The sequence below is a fragment of the Narcine bancroftii genome, chromosome 2 (assembly GCF_036971445.1).
Source record: "Narcine bancroftii isolate sNarBan1 chromosome 2, sNarBan1.hap1, whole genome shotgun sequence".
Lineage (NCBI taxonomy): Eukaryota > Metazoa > Chordata > Chondrichthyes > Torpediniformes > Narcinidae > Narcine > Narcine bancroftii.
Genome location: NC_091470.1, coordinates 370,074,351 through 370,096,986, shown reverse-complemented (window position 1 = coordinate 370,096,986; position 22,636 = coordinate 370,074,351). Strand labels below are relative to the sequence as shown.

At 51.6% G+C, this 22,636-nt stretch overlaps 1 protein-coding gene across 3 annotated transcripts in view; it reads right to left on the bottom strand.

Moving 5' to 3' along the window:
- The window catches only part of LOC138755856 (zinc finger protein 521-like), a 421,662-nt gene that overhangs the window by 213,343 nt on the left and 185,683 nt on the right, over positions 1–22,636 (bottom strand). For 2 of the 3 annotated variants that reach the window (XM_069922585.1, XM_069922586.1), the window contains exon 1: positions 4,173–6,824. In XM_069922585.1, the coding sequence (XP_069778686.1) occupies positions 4,173–6,740 (2,568 nt within the window). In that variant the 5' untranslated portion in view covers positions 6,741–6,824. Of the gene's footprint in view, positions 1–4,172; positions 7,172–22,636 lie in introns of those variants that run through there. The other variant, XM_069922587.1, reaches the window with a different exon arrangement.

The following is a 22,636-nucleotide window of genomic DNA, read 5'->3' as shown; positions in this document are numbered from 1 at the left end:
TTAAGGTGGGATGTGGGTGGGAAGGGAAGATCGAGAATCACTGCTCTAGACCCAATTGTTACTGAAATATTTTGCTTGAGAAAAACTGTCATCGGCCCATTTCCTTTGGGGTTCTGAGACCGTGCAAGTCAATGAGGGACGATTAAAACAGTGATTTTCAAACTTTTTCTTTCCACCCACATTAAGCAATCCTTTACTAATCACAGAGCACCGAGGGCATAAGGATTACTTAAAGTGGGATGTGAGTGGAAAGATAAAGGTCAAGAACCACTGGTCCAGAAGGAGACATGGAAATAGATGGGGAGTAAAGGGGGAGTTTTAATGGAAACTGGAGAAGTTGATGTTAATGCCAACCGGTTGGAGGGAGCCCAGTCGGAAGATGAGGTGTTGTTCCTCCAATTTGCGGGTGGTCTCAGTCAGGCAGTGCGTTAGACCAAGGGAATGGGATGGGGAATTGAAATGGTGGCCACTGGGAGACCCACACTATTATGGCAGACAGAGCCAAATGCTCAACAAAGTGATGTCCCAATCTGTGTCCAGACTCTCCGATGTAGATAAGACCAGGGTGGGAGTGCCGGAAGCAGTAGATAACCCCACAGATTCACAAATGAGGTGTTGCTTCACTTGGAAGGGCTGTTTAGGGCCCCGAATAGTGGTGAGGGAGGAGGTGTAGGTGCAAGTGGAGCATCTCCTGAGGACACGGGGTAGGTGCCAATCGGACGATTGGTGGGGAGGGAGGAGTGGACAAGAGAGTCATGGAGGGAGCGGTTCCTGAAAAAGTCTGGGAGGGGAGGAGAGGGGAATAGTGTGTCTGGTGGTGGGACCACGCAGTAGGTGGCAGAAATGGATGAGGAAGTTATGTTAGATGCAGAGGCTGGAGGCGTGGTAGATGAGGACAAGCGGAATCTTGTCCTTGTTGCACGAGGGGGGCAGGGCAGATGTGCATTTTAAAAAAAAAACTGGATGTCCCGAACAGTAACAGGACCTTTCGACCCATGAGTCCGTGCCGCCCAATTACACCTATAACCCCCAGAACATTTTGAAGGGAGGGAGGAAACCCATGCAGACATGGGGTGAATGTACAAAGTCCTTTCAGACAGCGTGGGATTCGAACCCCGGTCCCAATCGCTGGAGCAGTAACAGAGTTGCGCTAACTGCCACGTCCACCAGTTATGGAGGATATGCAGGTGCGGGCCACATTGATAGAGGTAGAGGGGGAGCCACGTTGTTTGAAGAAGGAGGACATCTCAGATGATCTGGCGTGGAAGGGTTCATCCTGGGAGCAGATGAGACGGAGACGGAGGAATTGAGAGAATGGAATGGAATCCTTACAGGGGACAGGGTGGGAAGAGGTGCTGTGGGAGATGGTAGGTTTGTAGAGGTTGTATGTCGAGAGTTTGTCTCCCAAGATGGGAGACAGAGAGATCGAGAAAGGGGAGAGAGATGCTAGAGATGGACCAAGTATATCTGAGGTTGGGTTGGGGTAAAAGTTGGCAGAAAAATAGATAAAGCCTGGAATGCGTTGCGGGGGATGGTGGTGGAGGACGGTACAATAGGGACGTTTAGAAGTCTCTCAGACAGGCACGTGGATGTAAGAAAAATAGAGGGTTATGGGTGTGAGGTAGAGAAGGGGTAGATTGTGGTGGATTCGGTTTACACGGGTCAACACAACATCGTGGGATGAAGGGTCTGTACTGTTCAATGTTCTAATGGGGCTGAGAGGGACAAGACATCAGTCACGATTGAAATGGCAAAGCAAACTTGATGGGCCTAGATACCCCTTGCCGGTCAGAGTGGGGAGAACTCTCCCTCCCAGGTCTTCTGCATGAATAAAAGAGTCTTTGGGTTGAGCAGAGAAGTCTGCAATGCCTGAGCACAAACCTAGAGAGCCCTGCAGGCAAGCTGCACACCTTCTAAGGCCAATATATACCTCACTCACACAAAGAGATCTTGCAGCTGGCTGAACTCTCAAGATGATGCATTGTAATTCCCCCAGAGAAAGTCACTTGACAGGGGAAGTCTGGAAGCTAATGGAAAGTTATCAACCCTCGTCTCTAGCTCCCTCTCTGCCCCGCCCTGCCCACCCCCCCCCCCCCAATCCCCGTTCAGCCGCCTCTCAGGTTCCAACAACGATCGTCCCTTTGAAAATTCTTCACAAGCGGAGAGAGTGCCCTGGGGCACGCTGAAAGGGATGTTGAAGACAGCTTGCAAATGTGTGTCTGCCTTTGGTTCCACTTTCAAAATAAACCTGATTGTTAAAGTAAAAATGCAGAGTTCCCTGCATTGTTCCTTGGCTGATGTGGCGGGAAGGGCTTGTGAGGAGAGATGGCAAAAATCTGGCATATCCAAAGACTATTTTTGTACATTATTGGGAGAGGTGGGGGAGCAGGTCACTGTGCATGAACCTTTTGGTATCGGTTCTGCTTTGAATACCTCTCCAAGCAAGTCCAGAATGCAAGCTATGCAAAATTAGAAGGGGTACAGATAGAGTAAATGCAAGCAAGCTTTTTCCACTGAGGTTGGGTGAGACAAGAACAAGGGAATAAGCATTAAGGGTGAAAGGGGAGGACATTAGGGAACAGCAGGCTCTCCACTCAGCTCTGGTTCACCTAGAAAATAGCCACACACACGGCTGCTCTTCATCGACTACAGCTCGGCCTTCAGCATCATATTCCCTCAGTGCTGGTCAACAAGCTCCAAACCCTGGCCCTCTGCACCCCGCCCCCCCCCCCACCCCCACCATTGGATCCTCATCGGAAGACCCCAGTCGGAAACAATGTCTCCTCCTCACTGATTATCAACACAGGGGCACCCCAAAGCCTGGAATGCCTTGCAGGAGTGATGGTGGAGTCTGGAACATCAGGGGCATTTAAGAGACTCTTAGACAGGCACATGGATGGAAGAAAAATAGAGGGTTACAAGGCAGGAAGAATTAATGTTTGTTTGGAAGGAATATATGGGTCTGCACAACATCGAGGGCTGAAAGGCCTGTACTGTGCTGTAGGGTTCTGTGTTCTCTTCTCCCCTCCCAACCTCCACCTCCTCCTAATCAGACAGAAAATACATCAGCTTGAAAACACGACCTTCTGATTCAAGGGCAGTTTTGTTCTTGCTGTAATCGGGCTCTTGAACAGACCTCCCATGAAGAAAACGTGATGATCTTTGCTGTTTAACTGCAATTTTCTCTTGAACAACGTACCCTGCGCTTGTCTTCCGTGACACAGTGCCCTGCACTTTATTAGACAACATGTTTTTATTCTTGAACCAGATGTTCCGCAATCTATGGGTTGACTTCTTTGGACAGCACCAAAACCAACATGGCAGATACTAGAATTTGGAGCAAACCTGGTGTGGCCTGACCAGGGGATACAAGACTAAGACAGTGTGCAGTGCTTCTGGTGTAGTCTGACCCAGGGATAGACTGGAACGGTGCCTGGTGCTCCCGGAAGTCTGACCATGGAATAGCGAGACCAGAGGACATGGTGTGGTCTTACCCAGGGATATGGAGACCAGGAATTGTGCCCGGTGCTCCTGGTCGGGGATATGGAGACAGGAACTGAGCTCCCTCCCATTGTGGTCTGACCCAGGGATAGGAAGACCAGAACTAGACGGTGCAGGATCTGACCCAAGAACATAATGACCAGCAACTGTGCACGATACTCCCAGGGCAGGATACAGAGACAGGAATTGTGCACGGTGCTCCCATGTGGGGCTACGGAGACAAAACTGGTGTATGGTGATCCCGGAGTGGTCTGACCCAGAGATGGAAACAGTGCTCACACCTCTCGGTATGGCCTGAAACAGGGTTCGGGTTCATGATTAGGGTGCTGAGCACCCAGTGGCCTGCACTGGATTGCACATAACCCCTCTGGGGCCATGTCAACACCAAAGTCTCACCTCCACCTCCCCGACCCTTCCCTCCTCCCTGACCCTCTCCTCCACCTACTCGACCTTCTCCTCATCCACTTCCCCTACCTCCTCCACTTCCCTGACACTCCCCTCCTCCTCCTCCCCGACCCTCTCCTCCTCCTCCTCCCCGACCCTCCCCTCCTCCCATCCACCTGCTCGACCTTCTCCTCGTCCACCTCCCCTAACTCCTCCACTTCCCCAACCCTCCCCTCCTCCCCGACCCCCCGTGCATCCCCCCCACCCACCGCCGGGAGACACCTCACCTCCTCCAGCTGCGCCGGGCTGATCTTGGGCACGGGTGAGACCTGGGGGGTGGCCGGCTTCCCTCCCTCGGGCTCAGGGTGCGCGGCCAGCGAGTGTCCCCGCAGCTCGCCCTCGCTCTCGAACTTGACGTTGCAGCGCAGGCAGCGGCTCCCTTCGGCGCCGGGCGGCGGCCGTCTCCCATTGGTGCCGGGCGCCGGCGGGGGGGGGCCGGCGGTGCGGCGGCGGGCGCAGGAAGCGCACAGGCCGCAGGGGAGGCCGTTGAGGTCGAGTTTGGCCAGATCATGGCCGGCACGGAACTCCTCCAGGCAGGATGCGCACCTGGAGAGCGGCGGCGGCGGTGGGGGCGGCGGCGGCGGTGGGGGGGGCGGGGGCGGGGGGTCGCCGCCCGTCTTCTGCATGTGGAAGGTGCCATGGATCTTGAGCTCCAGGGTGGAGGTAACTGTCTGCATGCAGACCACACAGCGGAAGCCGGTCAGGGAGTTCCTGAGGTCCGGGTGCAGCTGGCAGTGCTCCAGGAAGTCGCCCTCGCAGCGCAGCGGCGTGCGGCAGATGCGGCAGGTGCCGGTGTCCAGGCTCTTGCTGTGCGTCACCTTGTGTTCGGTGAGGGTGAGCAGCGAGGGGAAGCGCTCGCCACAGATGGGGCACAGGTAGTGCTTGACGGGGCCCCGGTGGGTGCGGGCGTGCTCGCTCAGGCCACCCGCCGAGAAGAAGGTGCGGCCGCACACACCGCACGGGTGGCTGCCCTCCATCAGGCCGGCCTGGCGCTGCAGTGAGGCGGCCTCACCTGGTCCGATGTGGTGGTCGCGAAGCCGGTGGTTGCGCAGCAGCGAGTCCATGGTGTAGGCGGCGCCGCAGATGTCGCAGGGGTACATGGTCTCCGCGGCGTCGGGCTCCTCGTCGCTGCTGCTGCGGCCGCGCGGCCCGTCCTCCTCCTCCTCCCCCTCCTCCTCCTCCTGGGACTCCGGGGCGCCGTTCGCGGCGGCGGCGGGTGCGGCAGCGCCGTGCTCTTCCCGCAGGTGCCGCTCCAGTGGCGCAGCGGCGCGGAAGGCACGGGCACACAGGCGGCAGCGGGGCCGCGGGCCATGACCGGCCACCACGTGGCACTGGAGCTCGACCTCGGTGCCGAAGGCGCCGCCGCAGAAGAGGCAGCCGTGCGTACCGCCGCGCCGCTCCAGGTGGTGTAGGCGGACGTGGAGCCGCAGGTCGGCCTCGGCGGCGAAGCGCCAGCCACAGGACGTGCAGCGGAAAGCCTTCTCCTCGCGGCTGTGCTTGACGGCCAGGTGCAGCTGCACCGACACCTTGGAGTCGAAGCCCTCCTGGCATAGGGCGCAGCGGAAGAAGACCAGGGTGTGCAGGTCGAGCAAGTGTTGCTGCAGCTCGTCGGCGGTCGGGAATGGCTTGGCGCAGCTCTCGCATGGGTAGTGGGTGGAGGCGGCGGCGAAGTGCGCTGTCAGGTGCTCCAGCAGCGCCTCAGGGCTCGCCAACTCCTGGCCGCACTGCGGACAGCCCGGCCGGCCATCAGCCGAGGGGCCCGGGGAGAGCGGGCTGGAGCGCCGGCTGCCATCGCTGGCCAGTGGCACGTTGCGGTGGTTCTCCTTGATGTGCCGGTTGAGCTTGGGCAGGTCACCGAAGGCCCGCGGCTGCGTGCAGTACGGGCAGGGGTAGAGGTCGGCGGGTGATGAGCCGCGACCTGCCTGGGGGTGAGCCCGCTGTACATGGTCCTCCAGGGAGGCATCGGTCAGGAAGCCCATCAGGCAGTGGGGGCAGAAGAAGGCATTGCTGGCCTTGGCGGCCCCGAAGCTGTGGCGGCTGCGGATGTGCTCCTGCAGGCTGTTCAGGTCGGCGGGCACCTCGGCGCAGAAGTTGCAGCGGTACCGGGGGGCCCGAAGCTCTTGACCGCCGCCATCCGGCAAGGTGCATGGGGACGGCCGCACCTCCAGGCCCAGGGGGCAGGTGGGCCTCGGCGCTGGCGGCTCGGCGTGTGCGCTCTTCAGGTGCGCCTGCAGCAGGGCCAGGCTGCAGAAGGCCTCCTGGCCGCAGTGCACGCAGGTGTAGGTGGCCCGCGGCTGCTTCGGGAGAGGCGGGCCCCCCTCCGGGGGCGGCTGCGGGCCCCTCTTCTTGGCGTCGCGCGGCAGGCCGCAGCTGCTGTCGGCAGACAGGTTGGAGTCCGGCGTGGTGCTGGACACCGAGGTGTAGCCCACCACCAGTGGGGAGGGGTCGCCGCCCCCCGGGTGCCGGTGTGACTCCATGTGGCCGAGCAGCTCGGCAGCGGAGAGGAAGCCCTCGGAGCAGACGGCGCAGCGGGCGGCCTTGTCCGCGCCGTGGGCCCTGGCGTGAGCCAGCAGCGCGCTCTCCTCGCCAAAGAGCTCGGAGCAGCAGAGGCACTGGAAGGCGGCCCCGTCCTCGGAGGGCGAGCGGTCGGCGTGGCACTCCCCGATGTGGCGCTGTAGCTCCTCGGGCAGGTCGAAGCCCTCCTCGCACCGGCTGCACTTGCGTGACTCCGGCAGCGTCCAGTCGGCCGGCCGGGCGGGGGGGGCAGCCTCCTTGGCCTTCTCGTGCACCTGCATGTGGCCGCCGAGCGAGCTGGAGGTCAGGAAGCCCCGGCGGCACACGCCGCACTTGTACGGCTTGCTGGAGGCGTGGGTCTTCAGGTGGATTTTCAGGTGGTCGCTGCGGGAAAAGGCGGCGTCGCAGTCACCGCACTGGTACTTCTTGTCACCCGTGTGCAGCTTGAGGTGGCGGTCCCGGCTGCGCTTGTGCTTGAAGAGGCGGCTGCAGAAGGTGCAGCGGAACGGGAGCTGGTCGCTGTGCGTCTGCTCGTGGTGCTTCAGGTAGCTGAGGCGGCTGAAGGACTTCGGGCAGAACTGGCAGGGGTATGGCAGGCCGGCGCCCCCTTCCTCCTCACCCCCGTCGACGTGGCTCGGTGAGCCCTGGCCCTTGCTGGATGGCGAAGAGGGGGGCCAGGAGCACAAAGGGTCATCCTCCACGTCCAGGCCGTCTGCAGGGAAACAGAGGAGAGAGTCAGCACCTGGGCCCTCCAGACAGGTAGCATCAACATCGACTGGGCCACCTTCCCTGCCTCTCTCGTCCTGATCCCTCCCTCTCCTTTTCTCCACCCTTTCTCTCCCGTGCATGCACACGCTCTCTCTATCTCGGGTTTTTGTCGCCGTCTCCCCATCTTTTCCTATATCTACTTCCTATATCTACTTTCCTCCAGCTCTCTCTCTTGGCTCTTTCAGGTGGCCAGAATACCCTGATGTAAAGCCGCATATTCTACCCCTATGCAGCTCTCGGGGTGCCTACCTGAAAGAGCAGGAGCTGCCGCCGAGGCACACTTTCCAACCCTCCTCTGGGAGGGCTCTTCGGCGGAGCACTCAAGTCCCTCTAGGCACCTGAATACAGCTGCCTGAAAGCTACAATGGACAGGAACCAGAGTGCGCTCCGAGGTGCCTCCCATGCGGCTGTCCCTTTCGGGTGGACAGCGCAGCACTTTCGGGGCTGCCACCTGAACGATGATGCCAAAGCTCTGTATCTGTTTCTGCAGGCAGATTCTTGGCGGAGAATGCACCCGAAAGCGGCTTCTCTTTCTTTCCCTCTCTCCGCCTCCATCTCGGCACCCCCTCCCCTGATCAATTCTCAACCCTTCTCTCCTGTTCACCTATCCATGACCACCTTTGGCCTCTTGGCTGTTGGTCTGATCTTTCTTTCACCCCCCCCCCCCCACCCATTCTTCCCTCCTCCCCTAGCCTTTTTATTCAGATACCTGCCACCTTTTGGCTCTACCTTCATGAAGGGCTCAGGCCCGAAACACTGGTAATATATCTTAACCTCCTCGCTCTTACCAGTGACCCCTGACCTTTCACTGAACCAGTTACTGGTAACAACCTGAGTCTCAATGTGGACAAGAAGAAGGAGATGATCGTGGGCTTCAGGAGGATCAGGAATGACCACCCTCCACTACACATCAACAACTCTGTAGTAGAGCGAGTGGAGAGAACCAAGTTCCTTGGGGTTCACTTATCTAGTGACCTATCATGGACACTCAACATCTCCTCATTTGTCAGGAAGGTGCAACAGCGACTGCACTTACTGAGAAGACTGAGATGGGCAAGGCTGCCCCCCACCATCTTGTCAACCTTCTACAGGAGCTCAATCAAGAGCGTCCTGGCCGGCTGCATCACAGAGTGGTACGGTTGCTGCAGAGAAATGGATCGGAGGGCAATCTACAGGACCATAAGAGTGGCAGAGAGGATAGTGGAGTCATTCCTTCCCCCCCACCCCCCCCCATTATCGACGTGATTTACCGGGATCATTGTCTGGAGATGGCGCGCAAAATCACTGAGGACACCTTGCACCCCGCACACAGCGTCTTTCAGCTGCTCTCATTGGGGAAGAGATCCAGGAGGATCAGAGCCAGCCCCACCAGGCTGAGGAACCGCTTCTTCTCACAGGCAGTGAGAACGGTGAACGATCAAAGGAACTGCTCACACTGACCCTCCGAGACTCTCATTCATACAAAATGTTTATTTATTTATTCTATAGATCTAATACTTGTCCTGTGTATGTATTATTTGTCTGCATGTGTGTTATGTCTGGTTGTGTGTCTGCGTGTTTTGCACCGAGGACTAGAGAACTGTTTCACCGGGTTGTACTTGTTCAATCAGATAAGGATAAACTTGACTTCTCACTTCTCCCTTGGGGCTGAAGGTACAGAAGCCTGAAGACCAGTACCTCTAGGTTCAAAGGCAATTTCTTTCCAACAGCCATCGGGCTCTTGTTACTCTCATCAGGGACTGCTCCGACACCACAATAGGACCATCCGGACCATTGCAAGCCATGTTACTTGCATGGGATAACAATGTGGTCTATTTAGATTTCAACAAGGCCTTTGCCAAGGTGGCACAAACGAGACTGCTTATGGGATCCATGGAATTACAGGGAAGATATGAGCATGGGTAGAACATTGGCTGATTGGGAGGGAACAGAGGGCATCAATCATCCTGGTGCCCAATTAGAGTAGGGCGAGCTGCCTCAACGACGACTGCCCAGTAGCACTGACTTCTACTGTGACGAAAAGCTTTGAGAGGCTGGTCGTGGCCAGAATGAACACGTAACTAAGCAAAGATCCGGACCCACTGCAGTTCGCCTCCATGGCAGATGCAATATCGCTGGCTCTCTACCCAGCTCAGGAGCACCTCAAAAACAGCAATTCATACATACGGTTGCTCTTCATCGATTACAGCTCAGCCTTCAACACCATTATTCCCTCCGTGCTGGTCAAGAAGCTCCAAGCACCCCCCCCCCCCCCCCTCACACAACTGGATCCTTGACTTTCTCATCGGAAGACCACAGTCAGTACGAGTTGGAAACAATGTGTCCTCCTCACTGATTATCAACACTGGCGCACCCCAAGGACGCCCGCTTAGCCCACTGGTCTACTCATTATACACCCGTGACTGTGTGGCCAGGCACAATTCCAATGCCATCGACAAATTTACCGATGACCCCACGGTTGTTGGCAGAATCTCAAAAGGCAACGAAGAAGCGTCCAGGAAGATCAGCTCGTTGAGTGGTGTCACATCAACAACCTTGTGCTCAATGTTAGCAAAATCAATAGATGATTGTGGACTTCAGGAGGACACAATGAATTGGTCCACGATAATGTAGACAAATAATAAATATGAGGCTGACATGGTTGGCGTAGTTGTTAACACGGCGCTGTTACAGCGCCAGTGACCCGGGTCCGAATCCGGTGCTATCTGTAATGAGCTTGTGTGTGTGGGGTTCCTCTGGGTGTTCTGGTTTCCTCCCACCCTCCTAAAATGCACCAGGATTAGAGGTTAATTGGGTGGCATGGGCTACGGTGCTGCTTGAAGTTTAACATTGGCGTGCCGTGCCAATCCACACACGATGGAATCTCAAGCAACCGGAAAATTCACTTATCCATCATCTACCAACCCCATAGGTGCCGGATACCAGGGGTTTTACTGTACATCCCACAGTAAATGAGGTTAACAGCGCTGGAGTGTAAGACCCTTCTATTTCATGAAGTTCAATTAATTAAGATTAATGGTTTTAATTGTTTCATGCTATATTGGAATTATTATCTTCAAATAAAATCCCAATTTCACTCAAAATGAAACACTTTTTAGTAGTTTCCATGATGCCAATGTCCTCAGTAATATGTAAAAGTAATCTCTCTCTCCAAAATTCAATTCAAAAATTTCCTCCCTTTATCAATTTCGAAAAACAACTGGCTAAACACACAATTTTTTTTTATCCACCGGTGGGTTTCCTGTTCAGTGACACCTATTCTTGACCCAAACTCATAAAAATTCCTTCCCCTCACAGATTTAATTTAAATTTCTGGACCCAACACGCTAACGGTATCGTGAAGAAAGCATGTCAGCGCCTCTACTTCCTCGGGAGTTTGCGGAAGTTTGGTACAACACCAGAAACTACGGCAAATTTCTAGAGGTGTTGTGGAAAGTGTGCTGACCGGCTGCATCACGGTCTGGTGCCGGGATACCAATACCCCTGAACTCAATGCCATGCAAAATGTAGTGGACACAGCCCAGGGCATCACAGGCAAAAAACCCTCCTCACCATTAAGAACATCTACAGGGAATGCTGCCGTCAGAGAGCAGCAGTGATCATCAAGGACCCTCACCACCCAGCACACGCTCTGTTCTCGCTGCTGCCATCAGGAAAGAGATGTAGGGACTACAATATTCGCACCACCAGGTTCAGGAACAGCTGCTCCCTCTCCACCATCAGACTCCTCAATGACAAACTCAATCAGGGGCTCGTTTAAGGACGTGGCACATTATTGATTTGTGAATGTTTCATTTTTTCTATATTGCACTCAGTTTGTATATTTCTTTCCTTGTTTTTTCTCGTGAGTACAGTTTTTTACACCACCGATAAGTAGAAATTCTGCCTGGCCCTCAGGAAAAAAGAATCTCAGGGAGCTGGAGTTGGATAAACTCTGGATCATTCTGGAGGCAGAGGGGGTGATAGAAGTGGGGGGGGGGGGTCACTAGGGGGCAGAGGGAGGGTTTAGGGGTGACAGTTAGGAGAGGGAAAGGGAACAGGCAGGCAGTGCAGGGCACCCCTGTGGCTGTTCCCCCTCAATAACAATAACAAGGGGTCGGTGCTGGGCCCGCAGCTGTTCACCATTCACATTGATGATGTAGAAGAGGGGACAGAGTGTCGTGTAGCCAAGTTTTCGGAAGATACTAAATTGAGTGGGAAAGCAAATTGGACAGAGGATGTCGAGAGGCTGCAGAAGGATATAATTAAGCTAGGTGAGTGGGCAAAGGTCTGGCAGAAGGAGAACAACGTTAGTAAATGTGAGGTCATCCACTTTGGCAGGAAAGGTAGAAGAGCAGATTATTAACTAAATGGTGAAAAACGTCAGCCTGCTGTAGTGCAGAAGGACTTGGGAGGGCTCGAGCATGAAACACAAAAAGTCGGGTTGCAGGTATAACAGGTTATTAAGAAGGCAAATGGAATGTTGGCCCTCATCGCTAGAGGAATTGAATCAAGAGCAGGGAGTCATGCTGCAACTGTACAAGGTCCTGGTGAGGCCGCACCTGGAGTCCAGTGTTCAGTTCTGGTCTCCATACTTGAGGAAGGATATATTGGCCTTGGAGGCAGTCCAGAGGAGGTTCACCAGATTGATCCCAGAGATGAGGGAGTTGACCTACGAGGAGAGACTAAATCGTCTGGAATTATACTCACTCAAATTCATAAGAATGAGAGGAGATCTTATAGAAACATAAAATTATGAAAGGGATAGATAAGATAGAGGCAGGAAAATTGTTTTCACTGGGAGATGAGACCAGAACTAGGGGATACAGCCTCAAGATTCAGGGGAGTAGATTTAAGATGGAGATGAGGAAAAACTGTTTTTCGCAGAGAGTTGTGAATCTATGGAATTCTTTGCCCAGGGAAGTGGTTGAGGCAACTTTATTAAACATATTTAAGGTTCAGTTGGATAGGTTTTTATATAAAAAAGGAATGAAGGGATATGGGGAAAAGGCAGATAGGTGGAGTTGATCAGATCAGCCTTGATCTTATTGAATGGTGGAGCAGGCTTGACAGGCTGGATGGCCAACTCATGCTCTTGCGTTCTCATGCTCTTATACTATTTTAGATTCTGTTGGGGGGGGGACGATCTACAAGGCACAAGTCACGGTGATCAAGTCTCTGGCATGGAGTCTGGTCCTGTGGCTAAGAAGGTAAGGGAGGAGAAGAGGTGAGCTGTTGTGATAAGAGATTCCATAGTTAGGGGAACAGATGAGAGGTTCTGTGGAAGAGATCGAGTATCCTGGATGCTATGTTGCCTCCCTGGTGCCAGGGTCCATGATATCTCAGATTGAGTTCATGACATTCTCAGGAGGGAGGGTGAGCAGCCAGATGTGGTTGTCCATAGAGGGACCATTGATGCGAGTAGAAAGGGCAAGTAAGTCCTGCAAGGAGAGTTCAGGGAGTTGGGCGCGAGGTTGAAGGACAGGACCTCCAGGGTAGTGATCTCTGGACTGTTAGCTGTGCCACATGATAGTGGGGTTAGAAATAGGAGGATAATGCAGCTTAACATGTGACTAAAGACATGGTGCAGGAGGGAGGGCTTCAAGTTTCTGGATCATTGGGCTCCCTTCCAGGGAAGGCTGGATCTGTTCCAACCATTGCATCTGAACTGGAGTGGTGAATGTGGGCTCAATTTTAATATTTAATAAGAATTTGGGCAGGTACATGGATGGGAGAAGTATGGAGGGCTATGGACTGGGTGCAGGTTAGTGGAATAGGCAAAAAAAATCGGTCAGCCGGTCCAGACTAAAAGGGCTGAAGGGGTCTGTTTCTGTGCTGTAATGTTCCATGTTTGTGACGTCATGCATGTACTCTGACCATAAATCTGAACCTTGATATGATGTTGGACCCACTGGGTTCATCTGGAAGTTTGTTAAGGATTGCTATGAAGAGGAGATTTACCCGGATGTTGCTTGGATCGAAGAATGTGTCTTTTGAGGCAAGGTTAGCAGAGCGAAGAAGGATGAGAGGAGACTTGATAGAGGTCTACAAGCTCATTAGAGCCATAGATAAGGTGGACAGCCAGTGCCTTTTAACCAGGGCAACAAACACCGGAGGACATGAGTACAAAGTGAAGGGAGGGAAGTTTATGGGGAGACATTGGGTAAGTTTTTTTATGCAGAGAGTTGAGGGGGCCTGGAATGTCTTGCCAGGGATGGTGGTGGAGGGCGAAACATTGGGGGCATTTGAGAGACTCTTAGGAACATGGGAACATAGGAAGTAGGAAGAGGAGTAGGCCAAAAATGGCCCATCGAGCCTGCTCTGCCATTCAATAAGATCATGGCTGATCTAATTTATGACCTAACTCCACCTACCTGCCTTCTCCCCATATCTTAATTAGATGGGCCCATGGATGAAAGAAAAATAAAGGGTTACGAGGTAAGGAAGGGTTTAGTACATTTTGTTTTCCTATCCAAGTACCTTTTTAAATGTCGTCCTAACGTCCCAGTTCTATTTACGTTATAGTCACAGTCTCCCTCCTCCCTCCCACGTATCGACATGATCTACCAGGATGAAAAAAACACAAATGCTGGAGAAACTCAGCAGGTCAAACAGTGCCTTTATGTAGCAAAGGTGAAGATACAGAACCAACATTTCGGGTTTGAGTCCTTCCTTGACGTGATCTACCGGGATCGTTGTCTGAAGAGGGCGCGCAAAATCATTGAGGTCCCCTTCCACCCCTGCACACGACATCTTTCAGCTGCTCCATCGGGGAAGAGATGCAGGAGTATCAGAGCCAGCCCCACCAGGCTGAGGAACAGCTGCTTCCCACGGGCAGGGAGAACACAGAACGACCAAAGGAACTGCTTAAACTGACCCTCCGAGACTCTCGTCCGCATGAAATAATATTTATTTACTTATTTGTATAGATGAAATACTTGCCCTGCCTGTGTTCTGTCTGTCTGAATGTGTGTTATGTCTAGTTGTGTGTCCGTGTGTTTTGCACCGAGGACCGGAGAATGCTGTTTCGTCGGGTGGTACTTGTACTATCAGACGTCAATGAACTTGACAAAGGAGCGGAAATAGGCCATTCAGCCCATTGAGTCTGCCCTGCCATTCACTCATGAGCCCCACTGCCCGGCTTTTTAAAGTAGACATAGAGGACGGTAACTGGGCTTCTGGCCCACGAGCCCCTGCGGCCCAATTACACCCAATTAACACATCCCGGTGTGATTTTGGAAGAGGGAGGAAACCGGAGCACCTGGAGGAAATCCACACAGACATGGGGAGAACGTACAAATTCCTTGCAGACAGCGCGGGATCCGAACCTAGGTCGGTTGGGCTGTAATAGCATTGAGCAAACCTCTACGGCAACCATTCTCCCCATGACCACTGATGCCCTGGCTAATCAAGAACCCTTCAATCCCTGCATTAAATACACCCAATGACCTGGCCTCCACAACCGCCTGTGGCAACAAATTCCACAGATTCACCACCCTCCACCACTTCCTCTGGCAGCTCGTTCCACACACACCCACCAGCCTCTCTGTGAAGAAGATGCCCCGCAGGTCCCTTATAAATCTTTCCTCCCTCACCCTAAATCTCTGCCCTCTCGTTTTAGATTCACTAACTCCGGGAAAAAGCCGAGTCTATCTATACCACATCTACGGAGGGAAATAAAATAATGAGGGACATAGATCAGGTGAATGCAGGAGAGTCTAATCCAGTGGTCCTCGCATACCACCTTAAGTAATCCCTTACTAACCACAGAGCACCTGTGACATCCTAAGCCATATTACTTAAGGGATTACTTAAGGTGGGAGGTGAGTGGGGGAAAAAATGGTTGTGAATGACGGTCTAAAACTACAGGGCATTGTTTTAGGGTGGAGAAGGAGAGAGAGGGAGGGAGATGGAGACTGACGGTATTCCGCATGGGTGGGGGTTGGTCCTATTAGGGGTCAGTGTTGGGTCTGAGAAGTGGTTGCTGTTGGGTCTGAGTAGGGGTCAATGTTGGGTCATAGCAGGGGTCAGTGTTGGGTCTGAATAGGGGTCAGTGTTGGGTCCTAGAAGGGGTTTGTGTTGGGTCCATGTAGGGGTCAGTGTTGGGTATGAGTAGGGGTTGGTGTTGAGTCCACTTCTTTTCATGATATATGTAAATGATTTAGATCAGCCATTCTTAATGGGGGCCAACGGTCCCTCTTTGGGGCCACAGCACATTTAACGAACAGCTTTGTTTTCTTTTTACCTCACGTAACATAAATGTCTTTTTATGCAGTCGGTAGGAGAGAAGTACAAAAGAAATGAACTAAACGACTGCTTCACAGAGAAGGGGCCCCATAAACCTGGGGGCTGGGGGCCAAAGCAGAGAATGGCTGAGTTAGATGAGGAAATTTATGGCTTTGTGGCCAGGTTTGGAGATGATATGAAGTAGGTGGTGGGGTGGGTAGTGTTGAGGAAACAGGGAGACTTGCAGAGGGATTTGGACAGGTTGGGAGAAGGTTCAAAAATGTTTCAGTGGGAATGCAGCACAGGGAAGGGTACGGTCAGAACTTTTGGCAGAAGGAATAAAGGCACAGATTATTTTCTAAATGGGGAGAGAATTCAGAAAGCGAAGAGGCAAATGGATTTGGGAGTCCTCCTGCAGGATTCCCTAAAGGTTAACCTAGTCGGTAGTCCGGGAGGAAAATGCCAAGTTAACCCAAATAATTGTGGAGCAGGATTGGCCTGTGTCAGAACCATGCTGACCGATTCAGGGGAGAAGCAATCTCTTCCCCTGGCAGTCAGCACTGTTGACATCCCAATATCTCTCCAGCCCACTGAACACATGGCACAGACTCAGTCTGCACACCAACCCCACAACCCAGCCCTTGTCTGTGACACGGATTTATGGGTGGCTAATTAAACTTAGAACATAGAACATCCTGGCACTGTACAGGCCTTTGGTGCATGATGTTGTGCCGATCCATATATACCCCCAAAAAATCTAAATCCTTCCTGACTTGTAACCCTCTATTTGTCTTGCATCCATGTGGCTGTCTAAGAATCTCTTAAATTCCCCTACTGGTTCAGCCTCCACCACCACCCCTGGCAAGGCATTCCAGGCCCCCACAACTCCCTGCATAAAAAACTTCCCTCCCTTCACCCAGTACAGATGACCTCTCGTGTTTGCTGATCCTGCCCTGTGGAAAAAAGTGTTGGCCGTCCACCCATAATCTTGTTGACCTCTATTAAGTCACCTCTTATCCTTTTCAATTTAAATTTTAGGCATACAGCAAGGGAACAGGCCATTTCGGGTCACGAGCCCATGCCACTAAATTATACCTAATTAACCTATAACCCCTGGTATGTTTCAAAGAGTGGGAGGAAACCAGAACCTCAGGAGAGGAAACCCACGCAGACACGGCGAGAATGTACAGACAGCACCAGATTCGAACCCCGGTCCCGATCACAAGCGCTGTAACAGCGTGGCGCTAACTGCTATGCCAACCGTGCCATCCGTCTCTCTTCGCTCCAGAGAGAAAAGCCCTTTGATAAGCTTTGTTAACCTTGCTTCATGTTCTCTGAAATCAACAATATAGAAGTGGCAACTGTATCAGGAATTCTGATACGTCACATTCCCATTAGACTCGTCCCCGAGCATCATCGAGATAAGGCATGTTCTCCAATCCAGGCAACATCCTGGTGAATCTCCTCTGCACCCTCTCCAAAGCTTCCACATCCTTCCTGTAATGAACCGAATACAACATGCCAAGTGTGGTCTCACCAGAGTTTTATAGAGCTGTAACATTCAACTTCAACCCTCTACAATCGGTAACCAACCAAAGCAAAGATTTCTGGAAGTATTTGAACAGGTGGATGGAGACGAAGGCTTCAGGGGGATATGAGTGGAATACAGTTGAACTTGGTGGAAATGCTCTCAGGTGCATCTATTTCAACGCAAGGAGTGTTGTAGGAAAGGCAGACGAGCTTAGAGCATGGATTGACATGTGGAATTATGACATTGTGGCCATCAGTGAAACTGGGTTGTAGGAGGGGCAGGACTGGCAGCTCAATGTTCTGGGCTTACAGCTTCAGCCATGATAGAACTGGGAGGATGAAAGGGGGAGGAGGGGCTCATCAGGGAAAACATCACAGCTGTGCTCAGGCAGGACAGACCTGAGGCTAAATGGGTGGAGCTGAGGAATGGGAAAGGTTTGACCACACTCATGGGATTGTATTGTAGCCCACCCAATAGTCAGCGAGAATTGGAGGAGTAAATCTGTAGAGAGATAGCAGACAGCTGCAGGAAACATAAGGTTGTGATAATAGGGGATTTTAGCTTTACACATATTGACTGGGATTCCCATACTGTTAAAGGTCTGGATGGCTTGGAGTTTGTCACATGTGTTCAGGAAAGTTTTCTTAATCAATACGTAGAGGTACCAACTAGAGAATGCAATACTGGATCTCCTATTAGGGAATGAGACAGGACAGGTGACAGAAGTGTGTGTGGGGGGAACATTTTGGGTCCAGTGATCATAATGCCATTAGTTTCAAGTTAATTATGGAGAAGGATGGGTGTAGGCCTCAGAATGAGATTATAAATTGGAAAAAGGCCAATTTTGAGGAAATTCAAAAGAATCTAGAATGTATGGATTGGGATAAGTTGTTTGTAGGCAAGGATGTATGCGGTACGTGGAAGACATCCAAAGGTGAAATTTTGAGAAGACAGAGAGTTTGTATGTTCCTGTCAGGATTAAAGTCAAGGTTAGAAGATATAGGGAACCTTTTGAAGGATATTGGGGATCTGGTTCGGAAGAAGAGAGAGGTGTATATCAGGTATAGGCAACATGGAGAAAATGAGGTCCTTGAGAAGTATAAAAAATGCAAGAAAACCCTCAAGAAATAAATCAGGAAGGTAAAAGAAGACACGAGGTTGCTTTGGCAGAGAATGTGAAGGAAAATCATCAGGGTTTCTACAGATATATTAAGAGAAAAAAGTTAGTAAGGGACAAAATTGGTCGCCTTGAAGATGTGGTCTTCAAGTGGTCAGTTTTGTATGGAGCCAAAAGAGATGGGGGAGATCTTAATTTTTTTTCCATCAGTTTTTATTCAGGAAACAGGTAGAGTTGTGGGAAGTAAGGAAAACAAGCAGTGAGGTCCTGGAACCTATACAGATTAAAGAGAAGGAAGTGCTTGGTGTCTTAAAGCAAATAAGGGTAGATAAATTCCCAGGGCCTGACCCAGATATTCCCTTGGACCTTGAGGGAGACTAGTGTAGAAATTGCAGGGGCTCTGGCAGAAATATTTAAAATGTCCTTCACCATGAGTGTGGTGCCAGAGGATTGGAGGGGAGCTCATGTTCTTCCATTGTTTAAAAAAGACTCCAAAAGTAACCCATGAAATTATAGGCTGGTGAGCCTGACGTCAGTAGTAGTTAAATTATTGGAAAGTGTTCTAAAAGATCAGATATACAATTATTTGGATAACCAGGGACTGATTTGGGATGGTCAATATGGCTTTGTGCGTGGTAGGTCATGTTTAACCAATCTTGTAGAGGTTTTCAAGGAGGTTACCTGGAAAGTAGATGAACGAAAGGCTGTGGATGTTGTCTACATGGACACTTTGACAAGGCCCCACAAAGGAGGTTAGTCAGGAAGATTTAAGACACTTGGTATTCATGGTGAAGTAGTGAACTAGATTCGACAATGGCTGGACAGGAGAAGCCAGAGAGTAGTGGTGGATGATGCTTCTCAGACTGGAGGATGTGACTAGTGGGGCCTCAGGGATCGGTGTTGGGACCATTGTTGTTTGTCATCTGTATCAATGATCTGAATGATAATGTGGTAAATTAGATCAGCAAGTTTGCAGATGACACTAAGATTGGAGGCGTTGTGGACAGTGAAGAAGGTTTTCAAAGCTGCAGAGGGATCTGGACCAGTTGGAAAAATGGGCTGAAAAATGGCAGATGGAATTTAATGCAAACATTAAGGTGTTGCATTTTGGAAGGACAAACCAAGAAAGGACGTACACAGTGAATGGTCGGGCACTGAGGAGTGCAGTAAAATAGAGAGATCTGGGAATATAGATACATAATTCCCTGAAAGTGTCGTCACAGTTGGATAGGGTTGTAAAGAGAGCTTTTGGAATAATGGCCTTCATAAATCAAAGTATTGAGTACAGGAGTTGGGACGTTATGGTCAAGCTGTACAAGACATTGGTGAGGTCATATTTGGAGGATTGTGTGTAGTTTTGGTCACCGAACTATAGGAAAGATATCAATAAGATAGAGTGAGTGCAGAGAAGATTTACTAGGATGTTGCCCGGACTTCAGGAACGGAGTTACAGCGAAAGGTTAAACAGGTTAGAACTTTATTCCCTGGAACGTGGAAGAATGAGGGGAGATTTGATCGAGGTATTTAAAATTATGAGGGGGACAGACAGAGTAAATGTAGGTCGGCTTTTTCCACTGAGGGTCAGTGAGATACAAACTAGAGGACATGGGTTAAGGGTGAAAGGGGAAAAGTTTTGGGGGAACATGAGGGGAAACTTCTTCACACAGAGAGTGGTGGGAGTGTGGAATGAGCTGCCAGCTGAAGTGGTGAATGCGGGCTCAATTTTAATATTTAAGAAGAATTTGGACAGGTACATGGATGGGAGGGGTATGGACTGGGTACTGGTCAGTGGGACTAGGTAAAAAATGGTTCGGCACAGACCAGAAGGCTGAAGGGCCTGTTTCTACGCTGTAATGTTCTATGGCTCCATCTTCATTCCAATCAGATACAAGCTGCTCCCCGCTCCAGTGAACACACCATGCCATAGCTTTCACCGACTTCCCAGGAGTCCCTTCAAGTGAATGGCAGGGAGACAGAGGCCAGAGGAGGTGATGGGGGCAGTGGGAATCAAAGGGGCTGCCCCTGTGGGACCAATTCCAGAATTCAGTCTCACAAGTGGGGGGTGGGAGAGGGGTGTGCATGGTGGAGTAAGGGGTGAGACTCCACGGTGGGGGTCAGGGGTGAGATTACACGGTGGGGTCAGGGAGGGTGTGAGAGTGCATTTTGGGGTCATGGGTAAGGGTGCACAGTGTGGATGGCGGGGTGAAAGTGCACTGTATGGTCAGAAAGGGAGTAGGAGTGCACAGTGGGGTCAAGCGGATGAGAGTTCACTCTTGGGTGGGGTCAGGAAGGGATGGCATCTCTTTCTCCCACCCCAGGGTTGAGGAGTAGACTCTCACTGAAATGAAGGCTTGCAAACAGGACAGAAAGACAATGGAGAACAGGAGATCTACAAACACCTACACACACACACACCCACACGCGTACACTTGCAAGTGCAGATGTTGTGATTGTAAAAAACACAGAAATGCTGGAGTAACTCAGCCGGTCTCACAGCACCCACAGAAGGGTTCGGGCCTGAAACTTTGGCAAAGTATCTTTACCTCCTATGGACAGTGCGAGACCGGCCAAGTTCCTCCCGCATTTCTACTTTTACACACACACACACACACACACACACACACACACACACACACACACACACACACACACACTCAAGAATAGAGACACATGCACGCATAAACACATATGAACACGCACAGGGTTTGCACAGTCACCCACACGTGCACAGACATGCACACACACACACACACGCATGTGCACACACACGGACACACAAACACACACTCACGCATAATACATACGCCTGCACTCACCAACACCTGAATATGCACCTAATGACATGAATTTCCACATAAATTCAATTTTATGAAGGAAATCACACTTGTAATGTTAAATGTGCAAATGGAGAGTGTGACAGATTTGCACACACAGTGTGACCAGCATGTGACCTGTTAACAAACGCGCTCACACAAAAACAATGATGAATCTCCTGCCACACACACACTCATCGACGGTACACAGAACACGTAGATCGAGACTCCCCCCCCCCCCACTTTCTACAATGAGAGAGACATAGAGACCTCTAAACCTCTGTGTCCACAGAAACCCCATCCACCCTGACAACAACTGCCCCTTGAGTAAACAAGGTCCGCGCAGAGACAGACACGAGTACACTTGCCACTTCCCTGTCAACCACACTCTGTCCCAGACACGCACCGGCTCCACGGACAGAGGTGTAGCAGGGCTGCAACCAACGCCTCGAGGTCTGCATCTGCAAGATATGCCTCAGCGGCCATATGAACAGCCCTGTCCACTGGCAGGGAGTTTCAGTGACTCTCCGTATTCACACACGCGTGCGCGCACACTCACACACAGGCACACGCACATGCACAATCACACACATACATTCACTGAAAGACATGCACACATACATATACTCACACACATACATGCACTTACAAACTCACATTCAGAGTTGCACAAAAACTCACATACACGAATATTCTCATACACACTCACACAGACACACACTTAAACACACATTCACACTCACCCACTTCGACACAGTCACACACTGACACACCCGCACACTCTCACACGCACACATGCACACTTAGTTACACACACATGCGTACACTCACACACTTTTACGCACTCTCTCGCCTCATGCCAGCTACCTGAAGCCTTGTCAAAGCTTATCGGCAGGAGGGCGGATAAGATTTCGACTCTGCGCTAGGCTCAGGAAGCCACTGACCACATCTAGCTCCTCACAGAGACGTCCTGGAACACAGAGCAAAGGGGAGTGGCATTGTGGACGAAGAACCGTTAACTGTGAGGCCCAGGTGTGCTGTGAGGTCCATCGCCTGACACTGCCGACATTATGATATCAGTGCTCAGTGCAGCTGTGTGGAGACCAAGCCTGCCTAATGGTTTCCAGCAATTTCACGCCAACGCTTCGAGCTAAGTGTGTGAACACTCATAGGATAAAAGTAACAAACACTCTGGAGAAATCAGTGGACAGCAGCTTTTGACTCCTGTCCAAGTAGACAGGATTGCCCAGGCTCTGCAAATAAAAGAGCTCCTTATTTCCTTTCTCTGTTGACTACACCAGACTCGATGCCTCTGCCAGAGAGGGTTGGAGCACCTTCAGCCAGCAGTGAAGGCCGCCTTTGTCTGCTCAGTCAACTCTCCTCTGGCATCGCTGGGACACATCCTGGAAGGAAGAGCACTCCATCTCATGCCTGAACAGCCCCCTTCACCCGAGCGACAGAGAAACAACAGAGAAACACCACACCCCCTCCCCCTCCTTCTATAGAACCATAGAACACTACAGCACAGAAAACAGGCTCTTCAGCCCTTCTAGTCTGGGCCAAAATATTTTTCTGCCTCATCCCACTGACCTGCACCCACTCCACACCCCTCCCATTCATGTATCTGTCCAAATTCCTCTTAAGTGTTAAAATTGAGCCCGCATTCACCACTTCAGCTCTTTCCACACTCCCACCGCTCCCTGTGTGAAGAAGTTCCCCCTAAACTTTTCCCTTTCACCCTTA